The sequence below is a fragment of the Haliotis asinina genome, chromosome 6 (genome assembly GCF_037392515.1).
Source record: "Haliotis asinina isolate JCU_RB_2024 chromosome 6, JCU_Hal_asi_v2, whole genome shotgun sequence".
NCBI lineage: Eukaryota > Metazoa > Mollusca > Gastropoda > Lepetellida > Haliotidae > Haliotis > Haliotis asinina.
Window position 1 is genome coordinate 47,571,013 of NC_090285.1, and position 26,012 is coordinate 47,597,024.

Genomic DNA, 26,012 nt, shown 5'->3' on the forward strand with positions numbered 1-26,012 from the left:
AATACATGTACACAAACAGCATTTCACACTGTTTTAACATATTTTGGATTCAATATTCAACCTTTAAAAGCAAGAAACGACAATATACAAACACAACATAAACTCGACATAACTGATATCTTTAAACACATGGCAACACAACAAACTTAATGATCTCCTAACTAGAAATAAACATCTAGTTTTACTTTTTTCAACGAAACATAATCTGACAACTTTTCTTTAACAGCAAAATTGAAAAAAACCCTGAAAACACGAAGAACGCCAACCAAAACATTGAAACTGGAGGAAAGGAATCTGCAAATTGAAAACAGATTTTTCATAAAATTCCGACACTAGGTTATGACACATCGCCAGCTAAGAGGCAGAACCGTCGAACAACCCGCTTCAACTGGCAGTCGTGTAACAGGTTTGTACAGCGGCCTGAGTTTAAGCTACGTTGTGATAAGAGGAGGGCGACTTCCCCCTCGCTGATTTTTTTTCTGGCGATAAAAATACGATGACATTGCACGATAAGGGATATTTTTTTAAGAGATCTTCTTTCCTCTCGTCCCATTGCCTTCTCTTACAGACAGAGAGATTACGACGGATGTGAATTAAAGGACTCTCGTATCCTACAAGATAGAAAGCTTCAGATAAACAAGAAAATAAGCTGGATGAAGATGCGGGTCGTGCTTCATAAATTACTTGAAATACCATTAGGAAAATAAACAGGATCGTCCTGCGTTGCTGATGGATATTTTCATACCGCGGGTCCCACATCGTCGAATGTTGGGAGTACGGCCAAAAGAGTGGTTTCATAGTCAAGTGATGAATCCCACCACGTATTAATGAACTTACAGATAGGCTGATCGCTTGTGTAAATATATCTGTGATAGCGGAGGATTCACCAGCATCATGTTCACGTCGTGTGTGGAGGTTAAGGTGCTGCTGTTGCTGCTGTTGCTGCTGTCGCTTCTAAATGTCGGAAGGGGACGGGATTATTCAGACTATGTAGGAAACTTTGATGACTTGCCCGATCTATCCCTACCGAAGGACTTGCAGGGGTTGGAAGGGTTCGCCGATGTTGGGGGTGGGCCGAGGGGTGAAGCGGGTAATGAATTCAGACCCGATGGGGTCGTGCAGGGCCTGATGATGGGGGACGTCATTCGGAGGATTGAGAATTTGGAGATATTATGCCAGGAGCATGTGTCACCAGGAACACCACGGGCAACGACACAGACGTTGCCGACAGGTAGGTACATTGTCTTGACAACTTTTCACGCTTGTACAGATATCATTACATTTATGCAGTGATGGTGACGTCAGACTATTGTTCTTGCAACTGACTGCCAACCAGGAACACGTAGTTTTAGAGGAAACACCCTATAGGGACTGATCGATGATTTTGAAATAGGGGATGCACATAAGTCATGACGTCCAAAGGTTAAAGATAAATGCTGCTCGTGGATATTTTTTGTAGAGGGTGTTGGGTGTGGGATATGGGGTCGGCCCTTGCACTGACGTAACCATAGGTCATTATATAATATATATGTTTCATGTATCGATAACATTGTCATCAACATCACTCGCATGCGTCGATTTCTTACATACCCACAATCGTAATCAGCTGTGTGATAATGCTTTTATATCCTCACAGTCCCCGAACCACATTATTTTCCGTTTCAGGCTTTTCTGCAATGCAAAACCCTAGGTGAAGGAAGTCTAAATTTCCGCAGGTGTATCTCCCATCGCACGGTGGCTCCTTATCAATTTAAATGGGACTATTTTTTGTTTTATGAAAACTATATATTCAGAGACAAAACCAAAGTCTAATGCTTGTATATCTGGGATAAATACCTATGCCAGGTCGCCATAGTCTAATGGAATACAGCCCAAGTCTGTGTTAAACTAACATTTCACCTTTTAACTCCACATTCTCATTATTTAGAGTGTGAACCAACTGACGAATGGCGTAACAATCTCTAGCTATCTTTAGTGCAAAGGAGTATAGAATAAAGTGTCCATTTATCATAACAATTATAAGTTGAAAGAAAAAGTCAATACAAAGGTTTTTTTTATCATGACATGTCTTGGCGATAAGGTTATTTCGTAAACAGTCGTAATCAACAGTCGCAATGGAGTGCGGCGTTAAAACAACAAACGCATTTGACTTTTATGCTAAACTGAAGCGTAAAAGAAAGCACACGCCTATTCTTGACGGTGGTGATAAATGTAAGATGTAAATGTAAACTATAAAAAAGTGTTATTCAATAGTGACGTGTTGTGTTTTAAACAACTAAGGGTAGTGTTGTGTTTTGGACATTATGTTTAAAATGTGACGTTCTGATAACGTTTAAATTGATGGTGGACTCCAGATTCTACAATTTCTTTTGCCCGTCAGATTAACCAATTTCTGCACATATTACCAGGTAACAACTAGAGCTGTTGTGAAACACTGAATTCCAATAATTTAACTCCTAAACACACAGAACACGAGAAAAGTGGTTATCTGGTTTGAAAGAGTCGCTATACACTCTACAGAGTTACCTCCTTCAACAACGCCGCTGACTAGGCCACCAGAGTCGTCCAGTAGCTGAACCAAGGACTGGCACATCCACGCATGTGGTCAATGCTATATAAAAGCAGTTTATAGCTACAATCTGGGTCAAACTGATTTCTTGGGTATAATACTAAAGCGTGGTTTTAAAGTAAAATGCTGTCCAAACGGCGTTTAAATCACTCGTCTATTAACTACAATCTTATGTTTAAACCAATGTTCATATCCACCATGTCATTAAGTATATATCATCAAATCCATGTCCAAGACATAATCAAGCGCCGCTTGATATTTAACATATATTTTAATGTTTTTTCAAGGTTTCATGTTTTTATAATTGAAACTGTATCCCACCTACGTCAGATACAATGTTATCTTGGCTTCAACCAAACATCTCTGCGTACGTGTGAGTGATACAGGTTGTTGCAGACTTTGATGCGTATTCCATATCTCCATCCCTCCATCAGGGCCGCACTGCGTCTGGCAACTGTTTCTGTGTGAGCCCATGCAGCTGATTAACGATAGACGTCTTAAAAAACGCCACGTCGTTGCGTTTGAGCGCTGATAAGAACTTTACACGCAACTAATTTCTGAACAGAATCCACCATCTCAACCTGAATTTTGTTTTTCACTGTTTTGTTAACAAAGATATCCTTCATCGGATGTGAGCCATTTTCCAACTCTGGTTACATGAAAGAAATTTTGTCAGCGATAAGAGATGTTTGTCTAGCCTTAACATGTGTACATATCGATGTGTATAATAGCTAATCTAATCGCGAGTTAAAGCAATTATATTTTTTTAGAGAAAGAAAGACTTCCTTTCAAAAGAACAAGGCTAAGTTGTGAAATGGTAAGGGAGCGCCTGGAAAGATGAAAATAAACATCGTTAAATGTATGTGACACTATGACGTCAATTGACGTTTAACACAAAGGCCGTGATCGTCAAGTGTTGAACGTTTCAATCCTGTGTTAAACTTTCATGTCAAGGTCTGCTTTCCCGGGGGCTTTGCTTCCAACACTCACACCGACATCACTGCGTACGTCGTAAACAGGACGACTTTATTGACATCTTTGAAAGAGAAACAATCTTTGAAATATAATATTTCCACTTACACTAAAACTGTTTTATATATACTAAACTGTCTTGCAAAAGAAAGTACACGCTATAGTTAATGGTGGCTGAAAATGCATTACTAAAAGGTGCATAATGCTGTCGGTTTCAAATGACTTCCCGTGCTTCAAATACTCAATAACACCCGGAAATTTGTGAGCACATGATGTGTATCTCCTAATTCTATTATGATGTGATATTCTCGCATAGTTATGTCTTGGACATAACTTCGTTTGGAAAATGACGTCAATATCTATTTCTGCCAATCAATAATCACCCACAGATTCTCTGTCTAACGAGTGCAGTGTGATTGGACCATATGTTAAAATGGTTCATTTGGATCTAGACTCTAAGTAAACCTGCAGATTTCATATCTTATAGAATGGTGTCCATCGTTGGTTGGTTTGCTCGATTGGAAAATCACTGCATGTTTAACACCAATGAAATTATTCCATAAAATATAGCTGAGAAAGACGGTTTCGCCTTAAGCCGGCAGGAACAGATTCAGTGTTTCAACTGACTGAGAGGGGCGGTGGGCTAGCCTAGCAGTTAAGTGTTTGCTCGTCACGCCGAGGGCCCGGGTTCGATCAACACCACGAGCATCGATCTACCCAATTTGGATACGATGACATGTGTCAATCAAGTCATCGCGCCTGACCACACGAACCCGTTAGCTGCCTCTTACGACAGGCGTGGGTTTGCTAGTGACCCCGATCTTCACGGATGGGAACCATAACGAAGACTCTATAGTGCATTATCAACATCTGCATATGAGCACATTTATCATAGGACACTTAGCTGACTATGACGTTACATAATCTTTAATTCCCCATTGACAAAATCAAAGAAATCCGAGTCTCAAAAATAGTTATATGCGTTTCAATAACGACATAGAAAAATTATGTTTATTACACATCAGTTAAAAATATAAACATGCTTTATCATTTACACAATGAATGAAATTATGTCACTATTGTATAATTCTGCACCTGTGTTCTGCAATGGAGACACATGCACAATGGAACATAAACTAAAACCTTATTTGTTTCTACAGGCAGATTGGCTGTTGGAAAACAAATGCCAAAACAAACAAAAGCGAAACATTCAAATACCTCTTTTGCGAACACAGGAATTGTTGACTTGAATGACAAACAGAAACGATATTAACGAACAACATGTGTTCATGGACACAATTCTTCTTTATAACATAAAACAAATACGAATTCAGAGAGCTCTGTGAACGGATAACATTTTGCAGAGGGAGAGAGTGGTGGTGGTTAAGTAGAGAAGTAGGGGTAGTGCCAAGGAAGGTTAACTCATGTATGAGAACGAGGGGAGGGGGGGAAGGGCAGGATCAACCCCACCCCTCACATCCCGACCTCCCCATCACCCACCCCCCACCCCCACCACCTAAAACCAAAAGAAAAGAATAAGGCTAAAATTACAAAAAAGCCCATACAAACCAAAACAAACAAACAAAACAAAAAATAACCAAAAACAATTTAAATAAATACAACGTAACAAAACAAAAAACACATTCGCACAATTAAAGACACTCCCCACCCATCCCCCCCCACACAAACCAAAAAGCTAAAATAAACAAACAACAACAAAAAAAAAAAACCAACAGCAAGCAAACATTAAATACGACAAAAACAAAATCCAAAACAAAAAAAAAATATAAAAAATTATAAAATAAAGTAAAACGGAACAAAGCAAAATGAAAACAAAAAAGAACCCCCCAATAACTTTAAGTGAAGAACTCCAACAACTTGTGTGGATGTATATTGGGAATCCCTGCTACTATTAATGAGGCATATCTTGAAGGTTTATCAACTTCGATGCCCCCTCATTAAAAAGCGTGGAAACGCCGCTCACAGCACAGCGAACGGTGCCGACCACACAGCTAGATAGCCGAAGTCAGTGTGAAGGCCTACATATTGGATGTATGTTGCAATAGCCAGATTCCACTTGATTCCAGTTTACAAACGGATTCAAGTATGATTTATTTTCATAATTCATTTTCTGATTCACCGGCAGAGTGAAGGGAGGGTGTAGCAGGTTTATATAATGTATTTTCTATTCGTCAGCCGAATTACAGATGTGCGGGTTGCGCATTAACACGTGTGTTGAACAAGCTGGAACATATATTCTAGGTGTGCCCGTGTCTAGCTAGCCTTACTGCCAGTTCCCTTGGCGTTGTACGTTATTTAGCAGATTTACGTTCTGCAAATATCTCTACACTTGTTCCAGTGTGTCCCGGTCTAATGTTAATTGAAATAAGTGATAAATGTTATGTTGTGGAAGACAGAAAATTAATTAAGCCATGTCGAGCTAGATTTGAGATCGGTCTCTCCATCGTATATTTAGACTGAGTGAGTATTGTTTTACGCCAATTTTAGCAACATTAGTATCACTGCGGGCGACACCAGAAGTGGGCTTCAACCATTGCCCCCACGTGGGAAGCAAACCCGTGTCTTTGACTTGACGAGCCAACGCTTTAACTACTGGGCTACCCCACCTCCCCTGTTTATATGTTTCAAGACAATGAGAATAATATCATACCAATTCTATATCCACTTTGGATCTGTTCGATACGTCTTTAAATCATCTTGAAATCAGTTCAGATTAAGGTGCTGCAGGAATAAAGCCAAAGGTTTCAGAAAGCAGACCGCCCATTGGCTCCAGAAACTGCCATCTGTAATTTAGATTTGGTGCGTGACTGACGCGACCTTCTATAGAGGTGGTGATCTTCACACTGAGGTATCGTATCGGACAAAGATATATGATGATAATAAGATTTATCAGATGGATGACTTAATTGATTTCATACCATCTCATGACACATGTTACCGATGGATGGTATTGTTCACGTTCAATACAAGCCATGAAAATGAATAGGTTCAGTCAGGATTCTATATGGTAAATATGCACGTAACTGTCCTGTATACGGAGAAATACGGTAAGTAGATTCAGCTGGACAAAACAACCAGATAATTATATCGGTATTTCCGTCTCATCTGTTATGAAGGTTCCACGGACTTTGAACATGGGTACGTATCGTCTAAGAATTGAGAGCAGCACGGTGGCTTTAACCTGTGAAAACATTGCTAAGAGACAGATAGGAAACTATCAAGTATGTATATGTTTGTGTAGCAGTGTGTGAGTAATTATGTGTGATAGAAACCGAAGGACGTACTTATACAAAAAACTGTCCGGTCAACACTTCGTAGAAAATAGAAAGAAACGTTTGATGGCTAGGCTGGAATACTGGGATTCGGATGCAGTGAATGAGTGAGTTTAGTTTCAGCTTTACGCTGCTTATAGCAATGATTTGCAGTATGACAGCGTGGAGCACATTGTACCCATGTAGGGAATCGAACTCGGGTCTTCGGCGTAATGAGCGAACGCTTCAATTACTAGACTACCCCAACGTCCCGAATCAGGCTATCCTAACGTCCCGAATAAGGGCTACTATAACGTCCCGAATCAGGCTACTATAACGTCCCGAATCAGGCTATCCTAACGTCCCGAATGAGGGCTACTATAACGTCCTGAATCGAAATTTGATTTCATCTCGTATTAGTTACCTTTTGATGTTGGCTAGATGTAGGGTCGTTCTTTCGGTAAAGCAGCTAATGTAACGTTATTGATATCATCCCAGCTCCATCACATTAGTGTTTAGAAAATCGAACCTGGACTAGCCAGGCCGGTGATTGATATCACGAACCACATCGCGGAGCCTTACCACCTGATCCTTTTGGCCACGTCTTGAGACAAGCATAATTTCTAGGGATACCACAGCAAAATAAATAATCGAAGTTGGCGATGAGTAATTGGTACTGAGAGTCTTTTCTGGAATTCTCATGAGGTTAGATAGGCATCCATCGCTTTCTAGACACCCAGACGTTTGAGCACGAACGCCCACAACCAAAGTCAAAGGAATGATCGGTCTTTTCAGACTGTTTACCATAGGTTGACATTTTAAGGGAAAACATAATATTATATTACAGAAACCCCACTGTCGTTTATTAATCAGAACTTTACAGAAAAATCCAATGACCGCCTGTTCCTAACTGTGCCTGTTCCAATTCTTTGGCGTGTGTATACAACATGTAGGGCAATCTACAAGGGGACATAACTCTGAAAACAAACAAAGTAGACACAGAATTTCGACGCCCACTAAATATTCAAGGCACGTGCTTCCCCGTGCTAACTCCAACATAATTAGGTGAATATAAGCGCCAACTCATCAACCGTATTGAATGAAGCCAAGTTACGTAGCTGATCGGTTAGTATGAAACAGGCAGGACCTGCAAATGTTTTCCTATCCTCACCACGCCCAAGGTATCTAAACACCCAGGTGGCATGAGAGGAGATACTCGCCGATAAATAAGTAAAGTAGGATAAATGAGAACGATTGCTAACTATGTCTGAAGCGTAAACACAATTCAGCCCGATGCATCATGTGGATCAAACGTACATAGGTATATTATTCTGAAGGGATGAAAGATTATTTGATATACTCTCCTTGGAGAGAAGAACGTATACAGATGCTGTTATCATGTTTGGATACCGGAGTATGTGTGTGAGCTGGTGCACGGGACGGGAAAACAGATTACAAGGTCAAATATGAAAGGAAAGTTCTGATTATGAAAAACTGTTATCTTCTTTTCCAGAATCAGTCACCTATGACACGCTTAAACCTTTCACAATCTCAGGTCTGACTGGTTCCTTGTTTACCCTCTTTGAATAAACGTACGTTGAATGTTAAACAAGGATTAGCAGGGAATAATAATGACAAACGACGGAACAATTTCGAGGATCGAGATAATATTTTGTAATTACTAGCCCATGCTTATAAGACAGGATCCTCTGATATAAAAGTCCCACTTTCATGCTGGCGATATATGCTGTTAACGAGTGAGTGAGTGGGTGGGTGCGTGAGCGAGCGAGTGGTTGAGTGAGTGAGAGTGAGATTTAACATTGTTGTGACACTATACCAGCTATCTCATAAGATGTCAACTTAATGTGGGATAAATGGTCCGGGTCATGCAGGTCATGCTGAGTATGGTACTGACAAACCTAGAAAAGTGATCGAACCCACAACCAGAAGATTATGATATGCCTAAGGGAGGCAATTCTAGACATACATTGTGGCCATATCCACGCTAAAGCTGATGTTTCATACTTGCAACTGTATGAATCGTGATGCCAAATTTACAATGGCCTTCTTTGGGATGGAGGGGCTAAGGTTAGAATATTACATATTGTGTGGTAATGAACAAAAGGACCGAAGTTAAATTCCCAAAATAGACATATTTTGCACGGCAAGTATATGTCTTTCTAATTTACACGCATGTGCATGAAGGGAACAAGTGATAACTCAGGCGAACACTGGGCATATATGGCTACCAAGTTGTGTTGAAGATGATCATTGTGTATACATGCCTGGAAATCAAGATCAACGTTGTGTATGGTCAATCTATAATAAAGATAAAATTGTGAATAGAAGGTTGCCATGGTATAACAAAGATCAACTCTGTGCATAATGAAACTATAACAAGGATGAACACTGTGAATAGAAGGTTGCCATGGTATAACAAAGATCAACTCTGTGCATAATGAAACTATAACAAGGATGAACACTGTGAATAGAAGGTTGCCATGGTATAACAAAGATCAACTCTGTGCATAATGAAACTATAACAAGGATGAACACTGTGAATAGAAGGTTGCCATGGTATAACAAAGATCAACTCTGTGCATAATGAAACTATAACAAGGATGAACACTGTGAATAGAAGGTTGCCATGGTATAACAAAGATCAACTCTGTGCATAATGAAACTATAACAAGGATGAACACTGTGAATAGAAGGTTGCCATGGTATAACAAAGATCAACTCTGTGCATAATGAAACTATAACAAGGATGAACACTGTGAATAGAAGGTTGCCATGGTATAACAAAGATCAACTCTGTGCATAATGAAACTATAACAAGGATGAACACTGTGAATAGAAGGTTGCCATGGTATAACAAAGATCAACTCTGTGCATAATGAAACTATAACAAGGATGAACACTGTGAATAGAAGGTTGCCATGGTATAACAAAGATCAACTCTGTGCATAATGAAACTATAACAAGGATGAACACTGTGAATAGAAGGTTGCCATGGTATAACAAAGATCAACTCTGTGCATAATGAAACTATAACAAGGATGAACACTGTGAATAGAAGGTTGCCATGGTATAACAAAGATCAACTCTGTGCATAATGAAACTATAACAAGGATGAACACTGTGAATAGAAGGTTGCCATGGTATAACAAAGATCAACTCTGTGCATAATGAAACTATAACAAGGATGAACACTGTGAATAGAAGGTTGCCATGGTATAACAAAGATCAACTCTGTGCATAATGAAACTATAACAAGGATGAACACTGTGAATAGAAGGTTGCCAAGCTACAGCAATGATGAACGTATATATGCATGGCAAACATGCTGTACCGAAGATGAACGTTGTGTATGTACACGGCAAATAAGCAGTAATGAATCTGAACATTGTTCATGTATTAACAAACTGAAAAGAAGATGAAAACAGTGTATTTGTAGTTAACAAGCCGTGGTAGATTAACTGTGTATAGGGAGTACATTATGTATACTTAGCGAACAAGCTGCGATATATATGAACAGTATACATTATATTTCAAATAAGCTACACACGTACACATTATGCAGGAGTGATGAGAATGCCAACAGTGAAGGTTTTCACTGGCACACTATCAGGTTGCAGTGCATAATATTAGAAGAAAATATAGGTAAGTAACGACGATTTCAGCTTTCGTTGTTGTTTATTGACACGTGTCTCCTGTTTATTGACACGTGTCCCCTGTTTATTGACACGTGTCCCCACCGTTCAGTCGTAACATGGTTTTTCGGAGGGGAGTCCCCTCTGTCACCACACCAATGTCCACAGGGCACTGTACTTATCTATATCGACAAAATACTTCAACCGAAAATAGTTTTGGGGCTCAAATTGTGAGCAAGACAATTTTTTGAGGTGCGCGTTTTGAAATGTGAGGAAGTGTAATTGTTGATTACATACCTCCTTTTATTTGGCATCGTAGCCTTTTGCGTTTTTATCACATATGCTCTTGGAAACGAGTAAGGGACACATTAGAGTATTAGGGATCATCTATTCTTTCCCAGGTTTCTTCACAAGGTATGTATTTTACTGTGGGTGAAATTCTGTAAAATAAACAAAGGACCACTTGTAGTTCCACTCGTTCCCTTATTCTTTTCCATGAGTATATATCTCTTTTTAGATAAATGGAACGTTTCTTTCTCGGGCAGTGACACGTCACTTATATTTTTCTTGCCATTAAAAAAATGTTGACTTGGTCACGATCATCAATTTGTCCATTAGAAAAGAATGAATGTCTGTAAGAATGCGTGTGACTGAATCTACACGTCATTAACACGTGCTAAACATCCCAAGCTTATTTCTGAGAGAAAAAATGTGTTCCTCCCTCGTCACTTTTGAAACAAATGTGCCTGGGAGACATTCAATTTTTTATGTAGCCTTACTTAAGTCACCGCAGAACGAAATCTAAATCCATTCCTAATATCGCCTATTCTTTCAAAGAAATATTCAGGCATCTGAGACATCAGTCGTTGAAAAGAAGACACACTCCTCTGGCGTTCTATTTATTGTTAAAAGCAACGTTTCACCCACTGCTGGGAAATGCAGACTAACAACAAACATACTTGTTTGTTTCCCGGTAACAGTAACCTTTTCTTAAACATGACAAACGTAATGGGAGTTAGATACACACCATCAGAACATACTGAGATAACATGTTGGTGTACCGGATATACAGATGACTGGTAGAGTAGTGTATACCTCGCCTCGACTCACCAAATGTCGGTACTGGTAGCTGTTACATGTGCTTGTGTTAACATAGTAGACTGATCGTCATGTTCATCTTCAGATTTGGTATTCGGAGTTTGTGGGGTTTTTTTCACTTTTTTCGCAGCTTTATAAGTGATAAAATATTTTTGTAAACTGTACTTCCTATGTCAATTTCAAAAACATTATGTTTGTGTAATACATATATTTATTATATTGTTCAAATAAAGATGCTACCATTAATCTTTTTTGTAAGAATGCTATTGAATATTTACCTATGATTAATAAATCACAAACTGATGATAACAATATATTTGTTTCCCTTTATTGTTAAGGACATATGTTATTTAGTATTACTATCATCATCATAAAAGACATGATACAGTTTGATCCTATTTGTTAATCTTACTAGGTAGTAGAATATATATTACCAGTCATAGTTAATTATTGTCTACTTTTAAATATATGTTAATGGCACTAATTAATACCTGTAATACACAACATATCACACTATAGCTTTGAAACTTTAATTCATAACATGTACATGTAACAATACACCTGAAGTTGGAACCATTAATGTGATGGCGTAGTTTCGGTATTTATATGGACAACAAAAACAAAAACAAAACCGATTTTTGACATGATGACATGATATAAACAAAAGCATCTGTGCCGAAAATGATGTTTCATGACATTCCTTATTGTGTCTTGTCCTTTACGGTTTGCATGTGTTTTTGACGGGTGCTATTGTAGGGAAGGATATTATCTTGTACATTATATCTATCTTAAAGTGATTTATATACTGAAAATGATGTGTAAACACATGGCCACGATACAGTCGGAATCGTTCAACTGACACAGCTTATAGATTTCAATGGGCTATGAATATTTTGACCCTTATATGTATACAGAAGTAATAATGAGCCAGGGTTCAGGTTTCCCTCAGGAGGTTTTTGTTCTTTTTTAAGACTATTTACAATCAAAGTCTCGAGAATTATACAAAACCGGTGTAATCGTCAGTCTGTTCAGGCGTTCCTGTCTACCATGGTTCCAATCAACTTCAAGAATATTTACGGTTCTTTTTTTCTTGGGGACACGACATTTTACTAGCATATGTTCACGAGTCATTACTGAAGGGCTTGTCTGCAGCAGTAGACATATGCTTGTCCGTATGTATATATACACATGCCATAGTATTATCCGCCAGCCTGAAGGGCCGCCCTGATCTAGGCTACGATGGCTAGGGCTGGGTTTCTGGTGAATACTCTCCGCCATGAACATCCAGAGGGTGCTTTGTTTGACATATCTACCTAACGCGCCAGTCCAACGTCCTCGCATGGCCTTCGGCGTTACCTCGCCAACAAATGCTGTCCCCTGTGACAAGGATTCAAAACATTGATTGGTCTGTGAACAAGGTGTTACGAATTTGACGCACATCACCCTCCCGGTGTTTCTTTGCCTGCCTACCCCCAGACCTGGTAGGATGGTAAGATCTGATAGGATGGTAAGATCTGGTAGGATGGTAAGATATGGCAAGGTGTAAGATTTACGCCCTTAACATCACGTGTCGCTTCCAGATGGGTGGCCCGTGAAGATCCGAGGTAAAAAGATCTTCAGCAGCACATGGTCGCCACAAAAGGCGACTATGCTTGTCGTAAGAGGTGTCTAACGGGGTCGGGTTGTCAGACTTGCTGACGTGTTTGACATGTCATTGGTGGAACAAAAATGATTCCTCTTGGTTGTTGTCGAATGAAAGGCACCACAAACAACATCCACCAACTCACGCATTCACACACTCACGCACTCACTCAATCACTCGTTTGTCAGTCATGTTTTGTGCTGTGTTTCAGACAAAGACGGGGGCTTTAAACTGAACTCCCTGCCTAACGACGTCACCCTGACGTCCTCCAACCATTATGTGGTTCCCGGCCCTGAGATGGGAACAGACTTCGACGGTCAGTTCACCCCTAACCCTCAGCAGATGCAGAAGTCGATGAAGATGATCCAGGATTCTATACTTGTGGTGGCTTCGGAGCAGGATAAGCTTAGAGAGGTCAGTCTTCGGTGGTCAATCACCAGATAATTGGTTACGCAAAGAATCAGATTCATACTCATTTGTATTACAATTTGTCTTTGAGTGAGTGTGGCTTCTTGCGCATTGGGATCAGTTCTGAATATGATCAAGCAGTGCAGGAAACGTCAGGCGATACTCTGTGGAGATCGTTTTATGATCACGATCAGTGTTAACAGACTATTCTATTATGCATGCAGGGAGAGGTAAGCATAATTTACACATCTACGACGGAGTCTCCAAAGGAGTCGCAAGTCGCTGTGTCGTCCCCTAGGAACTCATCATCCATGATCCAACCTTTGAGTATGTTGCAGCACCATACCAATATCACTGAAGATTTGGGTTAGATTTCATCTTCAGGAAGCCATGTTTATGGCAAGGGTCGTCTGACGGGATCGGATGACCCTGCTGGCTGAATTGGTTGACTCATGTCATCGTATGGCAGTTGTGTAGATCGACACCCATGCTGTTGATCATTGGTCCAGACTGGATTATTTATAGATCGCCGCCTTAGGAACGTTACAGAGTGCAAACAAACAAACGAATGCTCGTGTGTTTCGTCAAAGTGATTTATGCTTCAAGCAGACACCACCTCAGACTTTCCTAATATCGCTACTGTTATTGCAGGAATTCCAGCAGGTACTGGTGGACATACAGACAGTGAGACAGGAGGTGTCTGATGTCAAGGCCGGCCTCAGCCAGTCCCGGGCCGAGCTGCTGACCTCGGTACGCAGGGCTGACACAGACATCAAGGACCAGGACTCCAGGCTGCAGAAGCTCGCCCTGAATGTCTCCAGCATAGACAGGTCACTCGAGGGTAAGATGACGTCGTAAGGCAGACGCTGAGGGGAAGTATACCCCAACTCCACTTTCATAAGGTTTTCATCGAAATTAGCATATGGGATTTGACGTTCACTCTGGAACATGGGTATGAAATTGGTAATATGGTGAACAACAATAAAACGCAATTAGGAGAGTTGAGAGAGGAGGGGAGACTCTTTTTTGTCTAGTGAGGTTGGGACATGTTCTATTTTTATCCAACAAGCATACACAAATAATACAAGCAGGCAATGACCTTGGGTTTTTTTAAACAGCGCCAGGTGTCAAGCACAGTATACAGAACCTGCTTCATGCGACACCGGAAATCTGACATATATTTTTCGGTTTTGGCAATGGAGATGACTGACAATTAGCATTAAAATATTGCCAGTTCCTAGCCTCGAAAGGAATCATCAGTTGGTTTGGTTGGTTGGTTAGTAATATTCCAACTATATGGCGGAGATCTGTAAATAACTGAGTTTGGACCAGACAATCCAGTGAACAACATCATGCGCATTGATCTACGGAATTGAGATACGATGACGTGTCGACCAAGCCAGCGGGTCTGACCATCCGACCCCGTTAGTCGCCTTTCACAACAAGCATGTGTTCCTCAAAACCAATTGTCCTTGGCATTCTGAAGATTTTCTTTCTACATCTGGACTTCGTAATATATGTCACATGCACGACCTCGCAGAGACTATTTTTCAAATAAAGTGTGTGTTTGCAAAGTGTCAAAGACACCTGATAGGTGACAGTATAACCAAATAACCTTTGATCGTCGCTCAAGTAATCAGTGTTAACAATGACGTAATGATGGTTCAAACATAAAAGACGTTTTCCGGTCACGAACCCGCCGCAAATGAATGAATGAATGAATGAATGAATGAATGAATGAATGAATGGTGTCTTTAGGCTTGGCGCGCTTTAAGGAATATGTCTATGTACTAAGTTTCCAATGTTTCCAGGTGTGTGTTACCATCGTTATGAAACTATACGGCTTTTGCCATAACATTTATCCAAATGACTGTGTCACAGACGTACCTATATGATACCGTTGTTGTGCTTTCAGCCTTCCATAGAAGTTTTAACGAGCTGTCCAGTCTGAACCGGTCAGTACTGGTTGCCATGAAAGTGCAGAGGCAGACGCGACAGAAGCTGACAGGGTTGTCGGGAGACGTGAAGACCCTGAAGAACGATGTCGGGGACCTCCAGGATAACTGGAACAAAACGATGAAGGAGACGGCCAGGCGTCTACAACGGAGCTACACCGTGGGGAAGGACGTCAACAAACTCCAGAAACAGTTCCACTGTAAGTCCCTACGTGTGTGCTGTGAGGAAGTGACGTATGTTGGAAGGTATTGTTTCATAGCGTGTCCATTTGGTATAGACCTTTATTTTAAAGAGGAAACCAAGACCACGGGTATAGTGTTGACAAACTCGAATTCGGACCCAGAATCACTGGACTTTGACACGAAGCGTGGACGCGGCATGGATAACTGGGCCACAGAACCCCTAGGAAGGTGCAACGTCTGTACAGATGTTGTGATACACAACTTCATTCGTGCTGATTCGTGCTCAACATAAAGACAATGCTCTCTCACAGACTGGAAATGTTAGAATCATATTGTTAACCGCCGTCTTTGGTTCAGGAATGGTTGATTCTACTTCCAGTGTTGTGCTGTTCTCTTTTGTTTCAATGGCTGTGGGGCAAAAATGCATACACTTGAATCACACCCATGTGAGGTACCTGAAGTAACAGCTACCTTTTTCTAATTTCTATTTTTTCCCCATCACAACTCAGCTATAACATATTAGCCATATTAATCTCAAGTAAAGTATGGCAAAGGAAATATTGATATGGAAACCACGAGCTCTCATAAAAATCTGAAAGTGCTCCACGTTCAAAAGCTGTGATAATAATGCAATATAGGGTCAAAATGTGTCGCGCTGTCACCCCATCTAAGAAAAGTAAAGAAAGCTGTCAAATGCGCGATAATACATGCGACAACGCGTCAGTGTCTTTCTATGATTCCAAACAGAACTGTTAGCGTTCCGGTGATTGCAATGTTTATTTAAGACTGTAACCATTTGTCCCTGTAAGTATTAGTAGACGCCACCGATTGCACAGATGTTATTTAAATACCACCACCAAGTCCTCTAGTATCCCCCGTCAGATCTCAAAGTGTGACTTTTGAGTAGAACGTTCTCCGCCAACAAGCAAACCTCAAATAAAAACAAGCAATTCGTGTTTATCTGGCGTCCAGTTAGACATGGTTAAGTGCACACGGGCTTTCACCTAAGAGAAAAAGCACTTGGAAATGTTATGAAAGCACAGTTGTTTAATCTGATACAAATGCGTGTAAATCTAACAAGGAATTCCTCCTTTGTGTTTCAGCAATGAAGTCAAGGTTTACAAAGCTTCAAGGAAAACGATGTACGTATACCAATGCCGTATGACGAATGATTGACATTAAGGCGTTCAACTTCAGTACACAAATTGATAAATAACAATATTTTGCCAAGTGTGTTGTTGACAGGGATCTAGTGTGGTCATTATTTTGATTCGTTATGATAGTGACCTGGGGATTCCATGCTAGAATAGCAAGTGATGCTTGTTAGAGTGGCCTGACTTAGACAACTGCGTGCTCATGACATTAATCCCTGTTTTGTATGGCCCACAGTCGGGTTTAAAACTCTCGGTCACAGTTCGGCCCACAGACAAGCCGCTATGCTTGTCTCATTATTTGTTTGTTCCCTGTTCAACGCCGCTCTCAGTAATATTCCAGCTATACGGCGTTGGTCTGTAAATAATGGAGTTTGGACCAATCTCCAGTGATCAACAGCATGAACATAGCTTTACGCAATTAGGATACGATGGTTTGTCAGCCGTATCAGCGTGCCCTATACGGCACACACCCGAGCGTCTGATGTGAGTACGCAGGATCAGTGGTTCCATGCCAGTAAACCCGATGTTCAGTATCCTTGGACCCAGTGGGCTGTAACTATACAATTGGCTACAATCCGTATTTGTATAAGTAGTCGCACAAATCTGTATGACCTTGTTGAAAGCGAATGACGGTCACGAATTATTGCACGCCAGTCCCTTATGTATTCCTTTGACCACTTCATCCCACTTTGAAATCAAAGGGTTGGTGGTTAAAGCTTTCGCTCGTCACGCCGAAAAAGCGAGTTCGGTTCTCCATGTGAAGCCCATTTCTTGTGTCCACTGCCATGATGTTGCTGGAGCATTGCTAAAAGCGGCTTAAAACTAAACTCGCTCACTTGTAATCAAAACACTCTTTTTCCAGGTGAATCTGGACGATGGCTGTTTATGAACTACCCATTCTCCTATGGAAAATGGCCTCAGTCACACGTCATCAAATTCTCAGAGCCGTTTTCCCGACGTCCTGAAATTTCCTACGGCATGTCACAACTTGATGTCAACTACCGCTTCAACACCAGGGCCAGGGTGCGGGTCATGGGTCTCAGTTCCAAGGGCTTCACCCTGGCGTGTGACGGATGGTATAACACGAGGCTATACAGGGTCGAGGTGTCATGGATGGCCTGCGCTGCCTAGACTAGAGGACTTCGTAGTGGTCCAATGGCGACTTTATCGACGTTCAGCGACCTTGACCTACAAAAGAATGTGACTGGTGTGTGTGGGTGGAGCTGAGACATACTGACGCCGGACAATGTCCAACTACCTGGAGTTTTTGCGTGCTTCTGTGATTTCATATTTTAGTTCATCGTTATTCAAAGTATTCATCTATACGCAGTACATGTGCGATATTTTATTGAGATCGTAACTCAAGGACATGCAAGTGTTGACTTCAGTTGACTATCGCAAACCAGCTGGAACTTATGTAGTAGGAATTAATTGTGACACTGAGTGTTGCTATCTAGTTTTATTTTATTTTTCATAATCATTCTACTGCTGTTATCATACCATATATACAGAAACATATTTTCTTCCGTATGTTCATGTGCGACGTCAGCAGTAGTTGAAACGCTCGGAAAATCACCATACTTTAAAACATTGTAAACACTATACTGTTAAACACTCATGCAATATTCCTATCTTATACAGGCAGTTAACATCTCCAGTTTGTGGTATGTTAGAAATTAAAATGTTTAATTACGTGATAAATCTTATTGGTCAAATGTTGTTAGTTTTACCTTTTCGGCTCTGGCAACCCAGTTGTCTGGAATGTTCTATCATCTCCGATATGATCCATAGTCCCAAATGAGCGGCAATCTCCATACACGATAATTCCGATTACATACATACTGATGTCGAGAACCAAACGGTTATTAAAACCTCGAACATAGTGTTGACTGAGCTGACTCGAACACAGCATTACTGTGTCGTAACTTCGAAATGTCTGGAGATTCAAACTGTGAGGGATAGGCTGTCAAAAACATCAACTTTTATTCATCGATGCTAAGGTCATTGCATACATGAAAAATTATAAACACCTTTATTCAAAGGATCCTTGTATTACCACGTAACATGTAGTCACTTCACGACTGTCGTCATTTATAGTATGTTCAGCACTGTAATACAACATTGTTTCGGTTTATCAAGGTGGTGATTTGTCACCACGTTCTGTCCCATAGGCTGTGTAGTTTCATCGGTTTTCGGCGTTCCTGTCCCAATAAAGGTACGTTCTCGCGATACGACTTGTAGCATGCAACGTCAGAACATTCATATCGTTTTAGAGCGCATGCAACAAGATGCAGCCGATTTGTGAGACATATGACTTGTTCTCATTCCTGCTACAAGTCGTAAGCTCACCACCAATCAAATCGCTTAGATCAATATCTGTAATGTCAGCGCATCAGTGAGCCAGGACCACTACAGGCAGGAGTAACCTCCCCTTTGTACGTTAATTTGTATGGCGTCACGTGTTGTTGTGGACCAGCCATTATGTCATAATGTCGACCATATGTTTGCCCAGCATATTATACCAGTCACAGGAACTACCACTCCGTCTTCACCAACAAAACAATATTCACCTGAAAGTGACGTCCCTTTGTTTATACTGCTATGGTGTCGAACCCACGAAAAAGAAAGATGGTCTCACAAAGAAATTAAAATTTGTGGGTTTTTTTCAAACGGAGCAAACTCGTGAGACCTGAGAAATTGTCTTCTTGTAGCTCTCGAAGTACATAATTTCAGCCTTTTCGCCTCGCCAGTTTAAATCATCTTTCCTTGCTGCTAATATGAGAGATAAAGCTTCGCTTCTTCCCATGATGAATTCGTGTTGCCAAGGCATGCGTGATAATCTCGTGAGAATCTCGCGAGAATCGACTTTTTTGCGACTTAAAATCTACACACAAACCAAGGTCTTAACGATTCTTATTGTCGTCGATAAAAGTTGTTGCAAAAAGTGGCACCTTGAGAACGCAACTTTAAATATGTGGCCAGATGCACCCAGATAAGTCACAATGTGCCCATTCTTAGCATTGCAACAGAATTCCTCATTGCAAACACTGTTTAGTTCTCAATAAATATCCATAATCTGCCCAGTTCAATGCACATTTATATGCAGAACACAAAACGCTAAACGTCTTAAACTCACGAAACAGAAAGAGGCACCGAGCGTGACCAAAATAAAACCGGGTTGGAACTGGTCTTCCACCAATACTAGTCGCAAGTGGCGACTAACGTGATCGGGTGGTCGGGATCGGGAACAAATCAAGTATTCCGAAGTGTCTTCTCTGCCAATTTCAAGATCATTTCTGAAAGTTGGTTCCAGAATTCCCTTGACCATGACCTTGAATAACAGCGCGTGGCGACAGTGACCACCATGCAGAAATATGTGAGCGAGCGAGCGAGCGAATGTGTATGTTTTAACGCCACTTTAAACAGCATTCCATCAGTACCGTAGCGAAAGACACCTAGAATGGCCTTCATTCGTACCCATGTGAGGAATCGAACCCGGAACAACCGGACGAGCAAACGCTTTTAAAATGAATCTAACCTACCCCACCTCCCATCATAGAAATTCTCCATGTATCAGTTTGTATTTTCACACTATGCAATAACAATAAAAAGGTGATCTGATGTCTGTCTTCTTCATGTTGCGCGATATATACTCAGGGAAACAAATAAGAGAACAGCACGTCATCGCAGTGTTCCTCTATCTATTCTCCCACAGTGTGATACGCACCTTGTACAGAAATCTAGAGAAGAATACGGGACACTTGCACTTTAATATGCGCCCTCATATGTTTCCCGCAGTTTATATGGGGAGGAATCGGCATACGATGCTCAGTAAAGTCAGATTATTACTCCAATACTGCCTGGCTCATGTAGATACCGGGAAAACCCGAGTGGAGACGACTGTCCCTTATGTATCATTACGAACATTCTCTCGGCCAATATACACACCTACTGGCAAATACTAAACATATCAAGCACACCTCGGTAAGTACACGCACAAGCAAACCGGAATGATAATATTCTGGAAAAAAGATAATGTCATAATCGTGTATCACGTGAACTCGAGTATCCTGGTACATTTAAGGTGCAGCAGACATGGTTGTTTACTATTAGGCTCTCGAGTATTCCGACCCTCGACAAGGGACTTCTGAATGACTACCAGTAGCTTCCGGTCGGGGGGTCATGTTGTGTATTAAGCATTCCTGTACAGGCCAAATGGTGTGGGAAGTGTGTGGCATGTACACTACTTAGTAACATACAGGGGTTTCTAAAGTGTGAGGGGCGGTGGGGGGAGATCTGGGTTAGAATTGTTCATCAGTAACCCATGCTTGTCCTAAGGGCGGCTCACGGGATCGGGTGGTCAAGCTTGGCTGACTTGGTTACACCGAAGACCCTGATTCGATCCCCCACATGAAGACAATGAGGGAAGCCTATTTCTAATGTTCACGCAACATTGCTGGAATATTGGAAAAAAAACCCCTAAAATAAAGTAAAACTAAATTTACTCTGTTCATAAGGATAGTTTAGCTGTTTGTGAATCTGAGAGAGGCAGGGCAGAATGTCAGATTCTGGAACAGCACTTCTAAAGTAAACCTCACGTAAACAGCTTGTAATTCGATAGGAATATTTATTGATAAATAGTGCACGCAGCAAACGCTTGATGACAAATAAAAACTACAACTTTTCTTCTCAAAATATTTAATCAACACTGGGATGTTTAATGCAATATTTACAGTACTGGTTGCAAACCGCTCGGGGTTCCTACGCACCCCACCGCCGTCCAGTTTTGACGTCTTATAAATACTGAATTTGATAAACAGGGTATCTGAGATTTAATCAGCGGAGTATCCACTCAGCCGACGTAGTCGCCGCGCTAAACCGTGTAACACGTAGGTACCGACCACGATGGACGTAAACATTCAATCCAAAGACACCAATTTCAGTCTTTAAGAATGCAACACTGAAAAAACCCAACATATTCCATTCACATTCCCAGACACATTCACAATTGTTTTTATTCCACAGGGGATTACCAGGCGCTGGGAATTTGTAGGCCAATGAGTATTTAGATCGTATGTTCAGAGTCTCCATCATGTTGTCATCAATTGATTAGACATTAAAGTTGTCACAAAAAGAGACAATCACCTTGTTTTAAAAAACGAACACAATAAAGAATATGCAAGCGAAAAAAGCGTGCAACGGACAGGTACTTTTCTATTTTAGGCATAAACCGTTATGTCCATGAGACAAAAAGATTTATGAAAAATAAAATAACTACATTTACTCAGAATGGCATATCAACACAAACATAGTTTATAAGTATAAAAAAGTATTCGATCCAGTAAAACATCCGTCCATGAGTTCCGCGTTTATGTTTCACTGTTGATGTTTTGCTCTTACGCGGTTACCTCCCCTACTGGGTTTATATAAACTGATGGAACTCAGGGTCTCCCCTTCATTATTGTGACAGCTTTTTTACCACACTTAATGCATTTAGGGGTGTCGAATTAATGAAATATTTAAGCTAAACATTTAAGCTGAACAACTGACCGTGTTCAGGTTAGCACATGCATTTAAGAAAATAATGAACTATCACAGTTAATGGTAGACACAATTTGAAAAAAAAACCAATTCCTCATACAAAAAAAACAACAAAAAAAAAGAAGAAGAAGAAGAAGAAGAAGAAGAAGAAGAAGAAGAAGAAGAAGAAAAGAAAAAAGAAAAAAAGATTCTCATATTCTCATACAATTACCCCACTAGCTGTGTCTTGGTTGAGTAAATAATAATATCATAATAGCTGGACGATGCTTATGAACATATTTTCGGTTGAATGATTTAGCCTGCACATTCATACCAATGAAAAGCATAGGTTCTATGTTCCTATTTTTCTACCAGGTCCTGCTCTCTTTTTCAAAAGATGATGGAACGACAGGTTAACGGTGATTGCGTACAGTTTTGTTTTGATGCACAAGATAATTCTTCAGACCAAAGTACAGTAAACACATATTATATAAATCGATGAAGATACCTTTGCACTTACTCAGGGGAAGTTTCATTATATTCATAAAAATCATGGACCACTTTTTGTAATTACGAAACGTAAAGAACAATAATTAATGGACCAAATTAAACTATGAAAATCAATGGTAAGCAAGTCATTTAGGAAGATAATCAATTATCCGCTAGTCAAATATTTGTTGTTATATTTTGATAAAGTGTTTATAGGAAATCGTTAAAAAGAACAGATTTCCCACTTTGTTTGGTTTGAAAGTAAGCGGCTGGTAAGGATGAAAGCTTATTCATTCACGCACTTGTACCGCCTCCATATGAAAGTTAACAATTACATTAGACATAGGGATAACATACTTGACCGTTATAAAATACTTGACCGATTGAAATAGGTGTTAGAAGAAATTATAGGTGTAAAGGGTATTGTGAGTATGTCTGATTTTACAACAGGAAATCAATATGAAAAATGAGTTTAAAGGTAGCCAGTGCATAAATGAGATTTCTATCTTGCGCTGCTGAGATATCATAGGTACCATCGGGGTAGCCTATTGGATAAAGCGCCCGTTCAGTCTCACCGAATGACAGGGTTCAATTCCCCACAAGTCGAAGATTTTGACGAGACATTCATACAACCCCAAAATACTTCGCGTTGACCACTTCTCGGTTGAATGATTCTGAAAGCGATCTGGTAAGCGTTTGACAGGTCGGGTGAAATTTTATTCTTGACCCGTAAAGGGCTGTCATCAGTGAGTTCAATTTTACGCCGCTTTTAGCAATATCTCAGCAATGTCACGACGGGGACACCAGAAATGTCGTCAGTCTGTAACGACATTTGGGATCTGATATTTCTTTGATTGGGACTCGTGAAGAACCAGGGTAGAATAGGTCTCCAGGAAACCTTGCTTGCCACAAAAGGCGTCTATGCTTCATCGGTTTCCAATTTCGCATTCGCATCGATGATAATGCTATTGATGAATCGATTGTGTGGTCCAGACTCGATTATTTACAGATCGTTGCCATATAGCTGGAATATTGCTGAGTGCGGCGTAAAACTAAACTCACTCACAGATGTATATATCATGAATTTTTCTCTGTTCACGAAGAATATGCGACGCCTACCACTGCTTCACATTGAAGCAATGTATGGAGCTGATGGCTACAGTTCTTGATCACTGGTTTGTGTGGTCCAGACTCGATTATTTACAGTCCGCCGCCATATAACTGGAATATTGTTGAGTGCGACGTAAAACTAAACTCACTCCCTCACTTATTCTTTGATTGGCCTTTCATCAACATTTTATATCATGAGATCTGTACGCATGATCAAACTGCTTGTAAGCAGACGGGGAAAGCCCCCTTTACAGAAGGGGGACGTTCGAATGTACATCTTTTGCATGCCCACGATCGTAATATGCACCCAAGAAACATCAGCCTTTCAGTATCCCATGCGAGATCCAGCTTTCACTTTCGTGAGTTGGTTGATTTGTTGTGTGTCATCGTAAACAGAGTGAGTGAGTAGAATTTTGTTTGCAATATTCCAGTAATATCACGGCAGGGGGACACCACAAATGGGGTTCACAGATTTTACCCATGTGTAGCATCGAACTCGGGTGACGAGCGAACGTTTTAACCACGATGCTACCCTACCCTAACGATTTGGTTTGAAAACTGCGCAACGCTTGAAGATGCATGCAGGGTTTCATTCAGAATCAGTCATCTTTGATCAAACAGTATCCAGAGGGATCTTACACCGTAAGAATGAGTGGGTTTAGTTTTACGCTAGCTTTAGCAATACCCCAGCAATACTACGGACGAGGACATGAGAAATGGGCTTCACAGATTGTATTTCGTGCGTATTTCTAAGTGAGGCGTCAAACCCAACTCAAACTGTCCTTCTAGAAACAGCCCCAACTCGATTGGTGGAAATAACTCTGACTTCCATAGCACACACGAGTACACATGCACGCACGCACGCACGCACGCACGCACGCACGCACGCACCTTAGAAGCCAAAAATGATACGACTGCGACCTCCATCGCCCACGACTCGAGCACACACGATAAATAAAGCGAATACGCACACACGATAACTAATGCGATTACGCACGCACACACGCACGCACAGACACACAAACAACTTGAAGGCCTGAGAAGCCAAGCATAATATAAATATGACATCTATCGCGCAACGCACGCCCACACATCTTGAAGGCCCGAGATTGTTTTAAGGCAGACACAATAATTACCACATCGGTGATATTGAAAGGTTCTCTTCACTTGGACACGTTTCATATTAGCCAACGCATCACTGGCACTGTCGTGAGTAAAGGTCGACGCTGTTAATGCTAAGTCTGTCACTGCTGGTCACGTCGTACCAGGAGACGGTGGACAGTCTGCATGTATACGGAGAAGAAACTAAAATCTCGAACGTCTTACAGGTCATACTTGAACTGAGGCATTTTTGTTTACATGCGTCGATACTGGACACAGAGTACGATTCGTCGTTGTATCCCATGATGCCAGTCTTAGGATACAGAACAAAGACGGAACCCAGTACGCCACACGCTGCAAAAACAAAGTCGTTAGTCATTATCACTAAAATCGTAAGGTCACAAATGTGTGCTTATGGTTTTAAGTGTTTTTAATGCGAATTCAAAAGTATAATAAAAATCGGAGGTGCACTTTCCTTGTCATCCTTGATGTGTTCCAAATGTATGGAAACAATGTCATCTCTGAATTCATCGAATATCTCCATTGCAAATGTCTGGTGCGTGTTTGAATATTGGTATCTATTGCTATAGTGGTGCTTGTCAAATGATAAGTAGTTTCAATTTGTTTTGTTTTTTCATTAATTTTTAAAATTTATTTCACCGAATATCACCACTGCAGCATGTTTGGTGGGTGTTTGAAATTTTATTTCTTTTGATTTAGTGATGACATTCACGTTATTTACGTCATAACTGACGGAGTGTATTTTGTTTGTTCAATACTAATGATTTTTAATTCACAGAATATCACCATAGCAACAAGGTGCGTGTTTGAAATTTGGTTTCAATTGGTTCAACTGAAATTTCGCGTTATTTACACTGGGAGTATG

At 40.6% G+C, this 26,012-nt stretch overlaps 1 protein-coding gene across 1 annotated transcript; it reads left to right on the forward strand.

Moving 5' to 3' along the window:
• The first annotated feature begins 363 nt into the window (after positions 1–363).
• On the forward strand, positions 364–18,621 carry LOC137286497 (uncharacterized). The gene is made up of 6 exons (XM_067818400.1): positions 364–1,231; positions 13,418–13,620; positions 14,266–14,455; positions 15,530–15,769; positions 16,856–16,894; positions 17,769–18,621. The coding sequence occupies exons 1-6, from the start codon at positions 895–897 to the stop codon at positions 18,035–18,037; spliced, it is 1,278 nt and encodes a 425-aa protein (XP_067674501.1). The 5' UTR covers positions 364–894; the 3' UTR covers positions 18,038–18,621.
• The last annotated feature ends 7,391 nt before the right edge of the window (positions 18,622–26,012 follow it).